This window comes from Mesoplodon mirus, assembly GCF_964341445.2.
Source record: "Mesoplodon mirus genome assembly, chromosome: 1".
In the NCBI taxonomy this organism is placed as follows: domain Eukaryota; kingdom Metazoa; phylum Chordata; class Mammalia; order Artiodactyla; family Ziphiidae; genus Mesoplodon; species Mesoplodon mirus.
The window spans coordinates 76,819,564-76,835,146 of NC_138976.1; the positions used below are offsets into that span (position 1 = coordinate 76,819,564).

General features: G+C 40.5%; 1 protein-coding gene and 2 pseudogenes across 8 annotated transcripts in view; 2 read left to right on the forward strand and 1 right to left on the reverse strand.

The window, feature by feature from the left end:
* Positions 1-15,583, forward strand: part of TJP2 (tight junction protein 2) — a 134,453-nt gene that overhangs the window by 84,658 nt on the left and 34,212 nt on the right. For all 6 annotated transcript variants that reach the window (XM_082612602.1, XM_082612601.1, XM_082612606.1 and 3 more), the window contains 3 exons: positions 5,707-5,760; positions 8,522-8,646; positions 9,810-9,912. In XM_082612602.1, coding sequence (XP_082468728.1) covers positions 5,716-5,760; positions 8,522-8,646; positions 9,810-9,912 — 273 coding nt within the window. In that variant the 5' untranslated portion in view covers positions 5,707-5,715. The remainder of the gene's footprint in view (positions 1-5,706; positions 5,761-8,521; positions 8,647-9,809; positions 9,913-15,583) is intronic.
* LOC309799485 (UDP-N-acetylglucosamine transporter-like) lies at positions 11,157-12,946 on the forward strand (annotated as a pseudogene). The gene is made up of 2 exons: positions 11,157-11,651; positions 12,012-12,946. The product of its transcript is annotated as a UDP-N-acetylglucosamine transporter-like (transcript).
* LOC309799490 (hypoxanthine-guanine phosphoribosyltransferase-like) lies at positions 13,840-15,447 on the reverse strand (annotated as a pseudogene). Its single transcript has 2 exons — positions 14,705-15,447; positions 13,840-14,469 (listed from the first exon to the last, which is right to left on the reverse strand). The product of its transcript is annotated as a hypoxanthine-guanine phosphoribosyltransferase-like (transcript).

Below are 15,583 nucleotides of genomic sequence, written 5' to 3' on the forward strand. Positions count from 1 at the left end.
TGTCAGCTTTAAGGTATAGTAAAGAGCAGAGAAGAAACTTGGAAAACATACATGCTAGTAAGGTCACTTCCGGGTGATAGTGGATTGGTTGTACAAAAGCCACTTTGAAAACCAAAGATGCCAAGAAGTTAAGAGGTATTCTCTGGAAATGGCAAGAGATGATCAGTTCTGATCAGCTGGGTTTCTGCTTACTATTTCCTTTTAAGAAAAAAATCCTTTTTTGTTGTTTTAAATTTATTTATTTATGTATTTTTTAAAGTCACAATTTAAAAAAAAATAAATTTATTTATTTTATTTATTTATTTTTGGCGTGTTGGGTCCTCGAGGCTGCGCGTGGTCCTTCTCTAGTTGTGGAGAGCGGGGGCCACTCCCCGTTGTGGTGCGCAGGCTTCTCATTGCGGTGGCCTCTCTTGCGGCGGAGCACGGGCTCCAGGCGTATGGGCCTCAGCAGCCGTGGCGCCCAGGCCCAGCTTCTCTGCGGCACGCAGGATCCTCCCCGACCAGGGCCCGAACCCTCGACCCCTGCATTGGCAGGCGGACTCCCAACCACTGCACTACCAGGGAAGCCCTATTTGTGTGTATATATATATTTTTTTTTTTTTGGCTGAGTTGGGTCTTCGTGGGCTTTCTCTAGTTACGGTGAGCAGGAGCCACTCTTTCTTGTGGTGCGTGGGCGTCTCATTGTGGTGGCTTCTCTTGTTGCGGAGCATGGGTTCTAGGCGCGCGGGCTCAGTAGTTGTGGCTCACGGGCTCTAGAGCGCAGGCTCAGTAGCTGTGGCGCATGGGCTTAGTTGCTCCATAGTATGTGGGATCTTCCCTGACCAGGGATTGAACCTGTGTCCCCTGCATTGGCAGGCGGATTCTTTTTTTTTTTTTTTTTTTTGCGGTACGCGGGCCTCTCACTGTTGTGGCCTCTCCCGTTGTGGAGCACAGGCTCCGGACGCGCAGGCTCAGCAGCCACGGCTCACGGGCCCAGCCGCTCCGCGGCATGTGGGATCTTCCCAGACCGGGGCACGAACCCGTGTCCCCTGCATCGGCAGGAGGACTCTCAACCACTGCACCACCAGGGAAGCCCCCAAGGCAGGCGGATTCTTAACCACCAGGGAAGTCCCTCTTTAAAAAAAAAAAAAAAGGAGTTAGAAAACTTTATTAAAATCATCGAAAAGTTGTGTTATACTGGTACAAATTGGGAAATGCTGTTATAGACATAGACCACAAAATTCCAGAGAGGAATGGCTATAAACTATTCCTCGCTGGACACCAGACCACAGACACCTGAGCTTCCAGCTAACCACCTCAGGTGTGCTATGAAAGAAGCAGAGGGCCACTGAATGTAATAGAAATTTCCTTTAAGAAAACTTGTAAGTAGTAGCAATCAGTGCCTTCATCATACTAATTGGGTGATGAATGAATAGTGTATCCATCTGTTAGTTTATTGAAAAGAAAACCTTTTTGAGTGCCTACTCTGTGTGCCAAACACTGTTCTAGGAGATATTGGAAAAAATGTGAGGGAGTGAGATATAAAAAAGCTCACCTGAAAATCCACTTTCTTTTTTTTTTTTTTTTTAATTGAAAAACAGTGGTCCTGGTGAACAAACTTAAATAATTGGGGAGATTTACATAATTTAGACAATGACCTTTTTTGAATGTTTACATATTTCATTGTGTTGATGTGCCTTCATTTAACCTAAACATCACCTCTTTTTGGATGCTGATGCTCCCGCCATCCCCCCACCATAGCACCCAGTCCCATGCGTGCTGGTAGCACAGATCCTAGTTCTCAGCTTTCCCAGGTACCATTTTTAAAATTCTTTTTAACCCTAGCGGTGATTTGAATTATTATTATTTTTTTTATTTTTTTTTTGCGGTACGCGGGCCTCTCACTGCTGTGGCCTCTCCCGTTGCGGAGCACAGGCTCCGGATGCACAGGCTCAGCGGCCATGGCCCACGGGCCCTGCCGCTCCGCAGCATGTGGGATCTTCCCGGACCGGGGCACGAACCCGCGTCCCCTGCATCGGCAGGCGGACTCTCAACCACTGCGCCACCAGGGAAGCCCTGAATTCTATTTTTAAATCTCTCCCTGAGAGTTCTTGGAACCAGATGGTATTAACCAGGGAAATGTCCCTAAAGTGAGTACATAGAGGGAGGAGGGAACTAAAAGACTATAAATTCCTCTCAATTTGAGTAATCAGTTATAGCTACTCAAGAGTGGCTGGCTCATCTTTCTTCTCTACATACAAACAAAATTGCCTTTTCCTAATCCCGTTCTATCAAAGGATAAATTATCTGCTCCAATATATCAGTTGTTAGAATTGCCTTTTGTGCTAAACGTCTTTCCTCCCCAAGCCTAAGGGTTTGTTAACTGGGTAAAACAGGAGCACATTATCTGGACATGTTTTGATTCTTTTCTCTGTCATTAGTAGCAGAGCAGAATGGCACAGTTGATTTTAAAAAAATTTTAATGTAAAGGAACTAGATAGTTTTTCTTAAATTATTTGTATATAATAAGTACAGAAAGGCTTTTTATTCATATAATTAGATTCCTTTCCTTTGTGTCCTTATGTTTTAGATATTCTCTATTAAAAGAAACATGTAACTGGATCTACTTGTTTTTAATCCATCTTGACCATCTATCTTTATATTTATTGTGATTACTCTATTCTTCTATATTCATTTCTGCAGTCACAGTTTGTTTTGTATTTGCCCTGCTTTTTCTAAATTTCCCATTTTGTCTCTTCTGCCTTCTTTTGGATTGACTTTTGTTTTGCTTTGTTTTCATTTTATTTTCCTCTCTGCTATCTTGGAAATTATATATGCCAGAAAATTTAACATGTGGATTTTACTCAGTGAAATTCAAAATTAATCTACAGTTTAACTCTACTCTTGAATAAAATATTTAGAATAATTAAATCATGTTAAAGTCTTCTGGATTTACATGCTATGTTGCCCAGTGTTCTACTTCTGTCTTATTTGTTTAACTCTCACAAATCATACATTATTATATTGATTAGTTGAATACAGCCAATATATGTCCAGGCTTACATTCCTTCTTGTGTCTTAGGTCTTCCTTCTGGGATTATTCCTTTCTTAAATTTATCCTTTGGAAGTTCATTTATTGCTTGTAATAACCTTTCCCAATTTTTGTTTTTTTAAAAAAAGTCTTTCTGCCCCCTAAATCAACAGATACTGTTTTAAAGATACTGTTCTACCAAGTTCAGCCTTTCATGATTGCTGTTTCAAAGTCGGCTCTTATTCTGTTTGCTCTTTTGTAGCCTCTTCTACCTATATGCTCTCATCTCTGTATCTTTTTCTACAGTAAGATTACCATGAATTTCAAAGTGGTTTTCTTTCTTTTTGAATTTACCCTGCTTGTGATGTATAAGCCTTCTTGAACCTGAAAAATCATCAAGTCCTGAAGAGCTGTTGTGACTGAGTATTGCATCTCTCCCACACCCTCTTATCATCTCCTTCAGGAAATCTTAGACACATTGTAAGACTTTCTCACTCTTAATTTCTTTCATGTGTCCCACTTTTTTAATGTTTTGTGCTGTATTCTGGGTAATTTCTTCACATCTTTCTTCTAATTCATTATTGACTTCAACCATGTGTCATATGTGGTTTAATCCATTTTTTTAATTTAATACATAATTGGGGGATTTTTGCAGAAACTAACTCCTGTGGCCATAATATGTCTCCCATCAAAAATGTGTTAATTTTATCATATTTTTTTATTTCTAAAATTTTTTCTTTAGATTTGCTTGGTCATTTTTTAAAAAATAAATTTATTTATTTATTTATTTATGGCTGTGTTGGGTCTTCATTGCTGCACGCAGACTTTCTCTAGTTGCTGCAAGCAGGGGCTACTCTTCGTTGTGGTGTGCGGGCTTCTCATTGTGGTGGCTTCTCTTGTGGAGCACGGGCACTAGGCGCGCGGGCTTCAGTAGTTGTGGCACACGGGCTTAGTTGCTCCATGGCATGTGGGATCTTCCCGTACCAGGGCTGGAACCCGTGTCCCCTGTATTGGCAGGCGGATTCTTAACCACTGCGCGCCACCAGGGAAGTCCGGCTTGGTTATTTTTGATGTTCTTTTGTACTTTCATTATACTTTTAATTTCCCCGTTTAACTTCTTATAATAAACAAACATATGAAACATTACACATCCTTTATTTGGTCTATGGTTATATTTCCATGAAACATTATACATCCTTTTTTTGGTCTGTGGTTATATTTCCAATATTTATAGTCTTTGATTCTGCAGTTTTTTGTTTCTTTTAACTCACTTGCTTTGTGTGTGTTTAAATTGTGAACTCATGTTCCTCAAATGCTTATCTGAGGGATTCTCTGAAGCCTGTGTTTTAATGTGTTTCTAGGGGAGAATTTCATTCTCCTCCATGTACCTGGATGGTCCTACCAATGCAGTACCACTTTGAGTGTGAGGGTTTTGGAGGGGGGAGGGTGTGGTCACATCTGTAATATGAATTTCAGTCTCAAACCTGAGTGAGTACAGGTTATTGATACAGGGATTCTCTATGGAGATATTTTTAGTTATTTCCATTCTACCCAGAGCCAAGAATAAGGTAGGCGACTGTCCCTGCTGTCTCCATTGCCTGGTAGTGTTTTTGCCCCTAATACATTCACTCTGATCTGATCTCCACCCTGTTTGGATCCTACAGTTTCTCTCTTTTCCTGGCCTCCTGTTGAAATGCCTGCTTCAGTGCTGCCTTATTTCTCTGGCTTTGAGCTTTCTTGGCATTTCTTGCCTTTAAGGATTTCCCCTCAAAGGCAGCCTGCATTTAATGGATTATTATTATTATTATTGAATGATATCCACTGTTTTCAGGTTTGTCTAGACATCTATTTTAGAATATTGTCAGAAACTGAAGCCTAGTGGTCTTTATGCTGGCATCATCATCTTTCACACCCACACTACTGGTGGAGAAAAGGCCAAGGGGGTCCCACAGATTACACAATTTGGCAGTCTCTGTGATAAGGCCAAGGATTCCTTTAGACATAAAAATCCATAAAACTTGAGTTCCCTGGTGGTGCAGTGGTTAGGACTCAGCGCTTTCACTGGCATGGCCCCGGGTTCATTCCCCCGTCAGGGAACTGAGATCCTGCAAGCTGCACAGCGTGGGCCTCCCCCCACCCGCCCCCCCGCCACAAAAATGCATGAAACTTGCCTAGGAGGTCACCTTTCACTGGAGGAAGGGAGATTTTTTTTTTTTTTAAGAATGAAAATATATCTGTTTGCAACTCTAGATAAGGGCTTTTATCATGACAGTGTTTTGGAGTGGTGATAATAAAAAAGCTTAACACTTAATATTCCAGTCGTTCTTTTTTCTTTTCTTTTTGGCCGTGCTGCGCGGCATGTGGGATCTTAGTTCCCTGAGGAGGGATTGCATTTGATGCACAGAGTCTTAACCTCTGGACTGCCAGAGAAGTCCCTAATATTTCATTCTTTTTAGGGTACATCTCTCCCTATGTATTTCACTAATTTTCTAGTATTGTTAAGTTTGCCATTTCATTCAAGGAGAGTATATTTGAAAATATAGTAGATAGTATAATGTTCCTAAAAAATATCCACTCTTTGGTGTATAGAATGTGTGAGCTGGCCTTTCTATGGAGACATTTTGAATTATAGTTTTATTTCTAACATTGAAATGTTTGTGGTTTTAATCAAATTGGTTTTGATTGTTCTAAAACAGGCCCCAGGCATGGAGGAGTTGATATGGGAACAGTACACGGTGACCCTACAGAAGGTGAGTACTACACATGTCATATCTGCTACAGTCTGTTCTTGAGTTTACAGATCATGGATTTTTTTTTTTAATTGAAGTATAGTTGATTTACAATGTTTCAGGTATACAGCAAAGTGATTCATTAAACACACATACACACACACACACACAAACACTTTTTCAGATTCCTTTCCATTATAGGTTACTACAAGATATTGAATATAGTTCCCTGTGCTGTTCAGTAGAACCTTTATCTGTTTTATATATAGTTGTGTGTATCTGTTAGTCCCAAATTCTTAATTTATCCCTCCCTCCCCTTTTCCCTTTGGTAACCATAAGTTTATTTTCTATGTCTGTGTATCTGTTTCAAGTTTGTAAATAAGTTCATTTGTATCATTTTTAGATTCCACATATAAGTGGTATCATATGATGTTTGTCTTTCTCTGTCTGACTTACTTCATTTAGTGTGATAATCTCTGGGTCCATCCATGTAGCTGCAAATGGTATTATTTCATTCTTTTTTATGGCTGAGTAATATTCCATTGTATATGTATACCACAACAGATCATGGATCTTATTTATTTTTAAGCAAACACAGTTATTGCATTAACAAGGATTTGCATGTTGTTATTTTTTTGGCTAAGATCTGTATAATATAGAAAATTATAGAGGTTAATTAATGTATTGAGGTTAATTAATGTATTCACCTGTCTCCAGATAGAATAGTTTATGAAAAAAGAGAGGAAAGGAAGGGAGGAATGGAAATAATCTGTTCTGTTTAAGGACGTTGAGGTAACTTCTACAACTTTTGTAATTTTAATTACAGCATTTATAACTTATTCCCTCAGTGAGTTTTAAGTCCAAACTAAAAAAAATTTTTTTTAATTTAAAAAAAAATGTTTTTTGGCTGCACCACATGCATGAGGGGTCTTAGTTCCCTGACCAGGGAATGAACCTGTGCCCCTGCAGTGGAAGCTTGGAGTCCTAACCACTGGACCACCGGGGAGTTCCCCAAACTAAATTTTAAAACGTTAGTTTAGCACTCAGGAGACATGGGTTGTAGTCTTTGTCCCACTCCTGATTATATTAATAGGTGCCGAATTAATCAGGTTTTAAACAACAGCCCCCTCCCCACAGTGGGGTTGAAAGTAGAAGTAAGATCACATGTAAGTGTATTTTACTTAATTTTTAAAGGTATTTCACAGGTATTGCCCCTCTTGATTAAATTAGGTAATACAAAGAGCTTCTGGTACTTGGAGACCAACACATAATCACTGCTTAATAAATGTTAGCTCTGTTCCTTTTTATTCTGACAGCAGAGTTTGAGGTGGGCATGATAGGTGCTAGCCCCGCTCGAAACAAGCGCAGCCACCAAGAGTTTTTAAGTGACTTGCGTGCGGCTGAGTCGAGCTAGACATGCACTCGTGATCCCAAAGGCTTATTCCATCAAGCTGCCTTGGTCAGCATCTAGCTTTTCCTGGGCCCTGAATGGCTCTTTCTCCACTCTGAGTCTCTCCAGTCTCTGTCACCTCTTAGATGGATTGTAAGTTCCCCAAAGGGAGAGTTTTCCTTTGACCTTCACAACCATGAACTTCAACCCTTGACTTGAGTGCAAATTTGGTTCTTGAATAAATGTGTATTAAATCGATCCAGGTAGAAAAACACAGATTGGTGCTCAAGTGCTGAAACTTCTGGAGCAGTCATCATGATTTCTTCAGTTGAGAGGCTTCCCCCTTTAGGTCTTATTTTTCACCTCTTATCATCTTCCGACTCTTCTCTCTGCCCTTCCACCACATACCATTTGAGTTTGGACCCCGAACTGGCAAAGGTGAGAAACATTTTTGGCCTGGTATAGAGGATGGAGCTCTCTCTGTGTAAAAACAGGTACCAGGGGATAGCACTGCCAAATTCAAAGCCGTGCGATTAATGAACAACAAGCCAGCTTGTCTGTGTTGCTGTTTGTTATCGATTGCCACAGTGGGCCCCACGTGGGAACTTATCTTGAGGTGAGGGTTCTTTCATTCTCTGAGAAGATTTTTATGTAATGAAACCCGTATTTAGTGTGATAGTCACGTACATGCCCTTGTGATCTGGATGAAGAAATCCAGAAGCTTAGCTTTTTTAAACACCGAAATGAGTGGGGATTCTGTATTATTTGGGTTCACTGTTATACATTTCTCTATTAATCTTGAATCTAATTCATCTGTATTTCCATCTTACATGCATGTAGAAAAGAATTTAATGCTTTGCTCTCTCATGAGATCTCAAAACTAAGTTCGTCTTCGGATTTTATCTTTAAAATCCATTTCCTTCTTTTTGACCCTATATGAAAGTGAAACCACTAGCTCCCCTAACTTGGAAGTTAAAGGTATTCTTTAAAAATATGGTTTTAGCATAGATTCAGTTGTGACCAGCCCATCTGGCTCAGGCCTGGATATGAGAACAGGTGTGATTGGTGAATCCAATAACACATCCTTATTTGGACAGAAGATGTAATTTCCCATCCCCTGCCAGCTTCTAGTGATAACTCCAGTCTGTGCTATCAATCTTGTCCAGCTTTCACAAGGCTGTTTCTTTTAGATAAGGAATTTCCCTTTATAAACCTGTCAGCTAACCATGATGACGCTGTACTCTGTTTCTCACTTGTTTCTCTAAGCCTTCTGTTCCTGAGCTGTCTCTGGTTATTGGTTTGACCTTTATTTTATCGACTGCTTGTAATAAATCCTGAAAACCACTTATAGAAGGATTTTATTTTAATTTTTCTCTTAACCCCAATGAACAGGATTCCAAGAGAGGATTTGGAATTGCAGTGTCCGGAGGCAGAGACAACCCACACTTTGAAAATGGGGAGACATCAATCGTCATTTCTGACGTGCTCCCGGGTGGGCCCGCCGATGGGCTGCTTCAGTGAGTGTCCTTACTCCCTGCCCCCAACCCGTGCCAGCCCACTGGTTGGCCCTAGACAGGGGGCTTTGAGTGGTGTGCACTTTTAAAATTCAAAAAGAAAATAAAATTTTATATATGTATATTGAAAAGTCTTCAGGCAGTAATGGAGACCATAACACACCATGTTTTAACAATCCCCAAACCTTTGGGAATATCCAGACTTTGAACAGAGGAAAATAATAATTTCCACAGGAAGATGGTTATAACTATCTATCGTAACTATCATTCCTGGGTTTAGGAATCATTTATGAACATGGAGTGTAAAATTGGCATGCTCTTTTTTCCCCTAATGCCTACCCACACTATCTATATTTATTTTCATTTTTATTCGTTAAGAATGAGGATAGTCTGCTTAATGATTATCTAATTTGTAAGAGGGATGTAGAAGTTGGAAAAATTTACCAAATGGAAACCCAAGTTTTCCAACTGCCAGGCTTCTGGTCTGAAGAGCAAATGCCATTGGAAAAGATGCATGTCTGAGTCCCCTTAGGATAATTTCTCAGGGCAGAATCTAAAGTTAATTACACAGCTGCCTTGGCCACATGGCTCCAGAATTTAGCTTCTGTTGGCATTTCATCTCAGTGGTCCTCTCCAAGTTAGTGTTCTTTCATACAGAGAGCATGGTAGAATTTTTACATGATTTTTTTGGATGAGACAAAGTAAGAGTTAGGGTTCTGTGACCTCAAAATTTCGTTAAGAATCTGAGGTGAGCTCTTGATTTCATCCCCTCCAAAATACAAGTGAATATCATCTTCCTTCGGGGAGATCTGTAGACTTGCTGAGGCGCACCGTGTACCATGGGTAAGGAGGCCCTGACACACAAACTCCACTTGTGCTCAAACCTCGCTGCTATCCGGTGCCTCCTGGAGGGACCCCATGGGTTTGGGTCCTTCTCCCCAGGTGGTTTCCAGGAGACACTGTCCAAAGTGGGCTGAGTGGCTCCTGGGTTCCTTCCTCGGAAGAGCTCAGACCAAGTTGATGGATTAAGCCTCAGGAGTCATTAGACACTGAGCCCTTTAATAAGCATTTTGGGTCAATCCGCCACTTTTATTTGTCCCTAAATAAATGATCCAGAGGGACGAGATGGGAGTTTTTCACATTCCGTTTTTCTGTTTTATTTGCAGAGAAAATGACAGGGTGGTCATGGTTAACGGTACCCCCATGGAAGGCGTGCTCCATTCGTTTGCTGTTCAGCAGCTGAGGAAAAGTGGGAAGATCGCTGCCATTGTACGTTCTGGGTTTGTTTTCAGCTCGCCTCGGTAGGACTTTGTTTTTATGCCCAGAAGAAAATTACTACTTGCTCTTCAGCCCTATCTAGGGACCACTATTTCCATATCCTCAGTACTTTGGGAGGGTGATGTTAAGGGTGATGTGAAGATGTACGTGAGTGACCCCTCCCTGCCTTCTCCTCATCCTACTCCTAACTTAAGACCAGTGCTTCTCTTGTCAGAGTGAATTTGCCTTGAGCCAGGTTAAACAATTATTCCCTAAGAGAATTAACTAGATTGAGAACAATGGTAAAACAGCATTCATTTAGAGGCTAAATTATGAGCTCAGAAACTCATTTGTACAGGCCCTCACAGGATCTGTTCTACCTTCATAAACTCCTGTTTCTTAGGAGATACTGGCAATCTGTACCATTCACTCATTTATTAGCTCACTCAGTCATTCAGCAAACATTGGTTGAAAATGACCTGAAGCAGGTCTGAGCTACAAGGAGTGTTCACTCCAGTGGGGCAAATGGACACACTAAGCGAGAATTGGAACACAGTGTGTTAGGGGCAGTGCTGGGGGGGATGCATCGGGTACGTGGTATTTAACTTTTTTTTCAACCTTATATTATGAAAATTTTCAAACAAAAAGAAAAGTTCAAAGATTAGTATAATCAACACATATATCTTCTACAATGTTAATATTCTGCCATATTCACTTGATTTTTCTTTATATATGTATATAAAGACATACTTTTTTTTTTTTTTTTTTTTTGCATTACACGGGCCTCTCACTGTTGTGGCCTCTCCCACTGCAGAGCACAGGCTCCGGATGTGCAGGCTCAGCAGCCATGGCTCACGGGCCCAGCCGCTCCGCGGCATGTGGGATCCTCCCAGACCGGGGCACAAACCCGTGTCCCCTGCATTGGCAGGCGGACTCTCAACCACTGCGCCACCAGGGAAGCCCAAGACATACATATTTTTAGTGAACTGTTTGAGGAGAAGTTGCAGACATGACAGTTTAATCCTTCTTACTTCTCAAGTCTCCTAAATAAAGACATTCATCTGCATAATTATACTACTATTATCCTATTTAAGAAAGGTAGCTACAGGCTGTATAGCAGGGCTCATGGCGGTCTCTGGGAGGGCTCACGCCAATGAGTACTTCCCAGAACTGCTGCTGCCAGTGCCCTTGTCCCCATGGTGAGCCTCAGCTGCCTGCCACCTCTGCAGGAGACCCTCCAACACTAGCAGGCAAATGAAGATAAGACATTGTCAGCCAACCTAAAATACCTTTCCTTGGGAATTTTGGTCTTTCAGACTACCAGTTTGGTTCTAACAATGTGTTATTCTAGGACTTTAAAACAGGAGGGGCCTCGTTATCTGTCCTCTACAGCTGTGGCTGTTGCTGAACTTTTGAAGACAATGGCCTGCATTTTATTAGTACAAAGACAGCAAATGTAGTCTAAGAGCACTGAATTGAATACTACATGGTGAAATTCTTAACAAACCTATGGAAGCGCTTAAACTTGCTATTCCATCAGGGATATATACTCTTCAGAATAATTTACTCTCTGTGGCACTGTCAAATCTAGATGCAGCTACTTATCAGGTCACATATCAGTTGAAAATTCTTACGACTGCATTCTTTTCTGTGTCGATGCTTAGTAAAACAATTCGGTGTGTACCAGTGGCTCTCCCTTGTCATTTTGATTACAGGAGTTGCTTTTGTACAGTGGCCCTCAGATTCTCAGGCGCTGAATTCTTTTTTTAAAAAATTTTTTATAAATTTATTTATTTATTTATTTTTGGCTGCGTTGGGTCTTCGTTGCTGCGCATGGGCTTTCGCTAGTTGTGGCGAGCGGGGGCTACTCTTCGTTGTGGCGTGCGGGTTTCTCATCGCGGTGGCTTCTCTTGTTGTGGAGCACGGGCTCTAGGCACACGGGCTTCCGTAGTTGTGGCTCGTGGGCTCTAGAGCACAGGGTCAGTAGTTGTGGTGCACGGGCTTAGGTGCTCTGCGGCATGTGGGATCTTCCCGGACCAGGGCTTGAACCCATGTCCCCTGCACTGGCAGGTGGATTCTTAACCACTGAGCTGCCATCAAAGCCCCACAAGTGCTTAATTCTAAGGAACTTTCACCTGGCTCACAATTCGTAGGCCTCATGGCAGTTCGCACAGCATGTTTTTCAAGTGGCTTTGCTGGGTTTTACTTTGAGAAAATCTTAAAAGAAAGCAAACAGTCAGTGTGGATAAGAAATATTCAACTTGGTTTTTTGGGGAGTATATTTGGATTAATGGGTGTATATGTTTATGATGGAGAACTGGAATCAAAGAATGGATTTTTTCAGGGATATAACCGGCTGACATGGATAGTTGTTGTTCTTCAGGCACTGGGAGGCCTTGTAATAGCTGCTGTTACTAAGTATGCGGATAACATTTTAAAAGGATTTGCAACCCCTTTGTGAATAGTATTATCAACACTGATATCTTATTTTTGACTACAAGATTTCGTACCAACCAGTGTCTTTTCCCTTGGAGCCATCCTTGTAATAAGAACTACTTTCCTACATGGTTATGATCGCAAACATGCAGGAAATCCCACAAAAGCATAGTGGTAATACTATCTTTATCTGGTTTTTCACATTGGCGCACTGGGAATCTCTACATTAATCCTGAACAGAGGACTTCCACAGATTCTAAGAAAAAATCACCATGCTGAGTCTGATTATAATGTTCACATAGTTTGAAAATATAAAAGTTGAAGGATAAAATATATGTATATGTAACAAAATACCCATTGCATCTAGAAATCAAAACTTGAAAGTATTTCCAGGGAGTAGAATAATTATCAGAGGAAACTTGAAATCTGAGTTTAAAAAGATTTTATGTTTTTGATTGCTGCAGAAATAACCTATGCACTCTTTGCACGAGCACACAACAAATGTCAGACATCAGTTTTGCAAATTAGATATATTTAATTTTATTAAATGGTTTTTATCTTACTCTTTCTGTACAGATATATCAAATAACATGGATATTCAAAGTTTGAAAATTTTAATTACCTATAATTTTGCACATATAAAGCTGTGAAGAAATAGAAGTATGATTTGAAAAACATTTTCATGGATCTCAGATTTTTATATTTATACTGAAGATTACTAAACAAAGGATTGCTATATGTTGCAGATGTTCAAATGCATAAAAATTGATAAAGTAACATTCTGGGTCTGACTTGTCAGAATAAAACTCATATTTAGATTTAATGTGAAGAAATATACACATCTATTTCCCCATCTACATTTTAAGATATTTTAGTGCTTCAAAACTGCTGGAAGCAATCCAGTTGTTCCTGTGCTTGATAGTAGCTAGTGACTTTTACACTAATGGAGTTTTGTCCTTAATCTCTTAATTGTATTTCTTTTCTGTAAATCAGATAATTCCTTGTTATTACTTTAAAATTAAAAAAAGAAAAGTAATAATAACTCTACAATATCATTTAATATACAGTCCATACCCTAAGATGACTTTGGTAGATTATTTTTCTTCCCCATCCAGGATCCAGTCAAAGTTCACGCATCACATTTGGTCCTAATCACTTTAGTCCATTTTAATCTTTTTTTTTTTTTTAAGAGACAGCCTTTATTTTTAGGATTTTTACATTGAAGACTTCAAAAAATGGTAGGTTTTTAGAACTTATTGACCCGTATTTAAATGGAACTGTTGACAAAGATTCACCAGAAATAATCTGAACAAGCAGGAAAATACAGTTAATGCTACTGAAATCTACTAAAGTAATTCCAACATAACAATACCTCTAAATGCTGTCACTGATACAAAACTGACTGCTTCTTTTCTAAACACACAGTGGTATAATTAACAATATTCAATCACTTCTGTTCTTTCCTGAATATATAAAAATTAAAATATCAATAAAAAAATAATATATTCTTGTCTTTAAATGTTTCTTACAGATACAATTTCAATATTTTCATTTAGTAGTGGTGTGGTTTAAGAGATTTTTCATTCACAAGTCAAACAACAATCCACCCAAAGGGAACTGATAGTCTATAGGCTCATAGTGCAAATAAAGAGTACGGGAATGCGGCAACTGACCTTTCTAAAATACAAAACAGATAAAATTCTTAGAAGATACATGCAGTAAGCTCTACTAAGAAGCTGGCCACAGAACTAGACCATTTGGTAATTTTCCTGGTGATTTCAATGGGACTCCAGATGTTTCCAAACTCAACTTGAACTCTCATCTTAGGCTTTGTATTTTGCTTTTCCAGTTTCGCTAATGACACAAACATGATTCAAATCCCTGAAGTATTCATTGTAGTCAAGGGCATATCCTACAACAAACTTGTCTGGAATTTCAAATCCAAGAAAGTCTGGTCTATATCCAACACTTGGAGGGATCCTTTTCACCAGCAAGCTTGCAGCCTTGACCATCTTTGGATTATGCTGCTTGACCAAGGAAACAAGGTTTGCCTTGTTTTGCCAGTGTCAGTTATATCTTCAACAGCCAAGACATTCTTTCCAGTTAAAGTTGAGAGATCATCTCCACCAATTACTTTTTTTTAACATTTTTATTGGAGTATAATTGCTTTACAATGGTGTGTTAGTTTCTGCTTTATAACAAAGTGAATCAGCTATACATATACATATGTTCCCATATCTCCTCCCTCTTGCATCTCCCTCCCTCCCACCCTCCCTATCCCACCCCTCTAGGTGGTCATAAAGCAGTGAGCTGATCTCCCTGTGCTATGCGGCTGCTTCCCACTAGCTATCGGTTTTATATTTTCCACCAATTACTTTTACATCACCTGTTGACTGGTCATTACAGTAGCTCTTCAGTCTGATAAAATCTAGTCATAGGTATAGATCTATCACTATTTCTGTTCAGTGCTTTGATGTAATCCAGCAGGTCAGCAAAGAATTTATAGCCCCCCTTGAGCACACAGAGGGCCACGATGTGATGGCCTCCCATCTCCTTCATCACATTCTCGAGCCAGCTGTTTGGTCCTGTCCATAATTAGTCCATGAAGAATAAACACCTTTTCCAAATCCTAAGCATAATGATTAGGTCTACAGAATAAATCTAGGTCATAACCTGGTGCATCATCACTAATCACGACTCTGGGGCTGCGGGTCGCCATAGCGGAGCCGACTGGTGCGCGGGCTGAGGGCAGTCGCGGGAGGAGAAGCCGGCGGCGGTCCGAACAGGAGGCGGAGGGCGGGAGGCTGCGCGGCGCGGGAAAGCAGAGTGGTCCGCCCGAGCGCTCTTCGCCGCCTCCGCTCCGGTCCATTTTAATCTTAAAGGATCCCTCTTTTACCTCCTCTCTCCCCTTACCTGCCCCCCGCCCTTTTGAATGACATTGACTTTTGGATGAACCTACGCAGTTGTATACAGAATGTCTCACTTTCTGGATTTTCATTTTTGTAACTTAGTGATTTAAAGCCCTTTGGTGCTTTTCACACTTTGAGTAGAAGCAGATTTTGGAGGCACTGTGCTCAGAGTTTTATACTCATTGTCTTATTTTATCCTTGACCCCCTGAGGGGTCCTCATTTTCCAGATGAGGACCCTGAGGCTTAGCAGCTGGGTGGGGACACAAGAGTTTTACTGGAAGGAGAACGCGGGCTCTTAACCACTGCATTCTCTCTGTTTGGTTGTGATTTGTCTTGC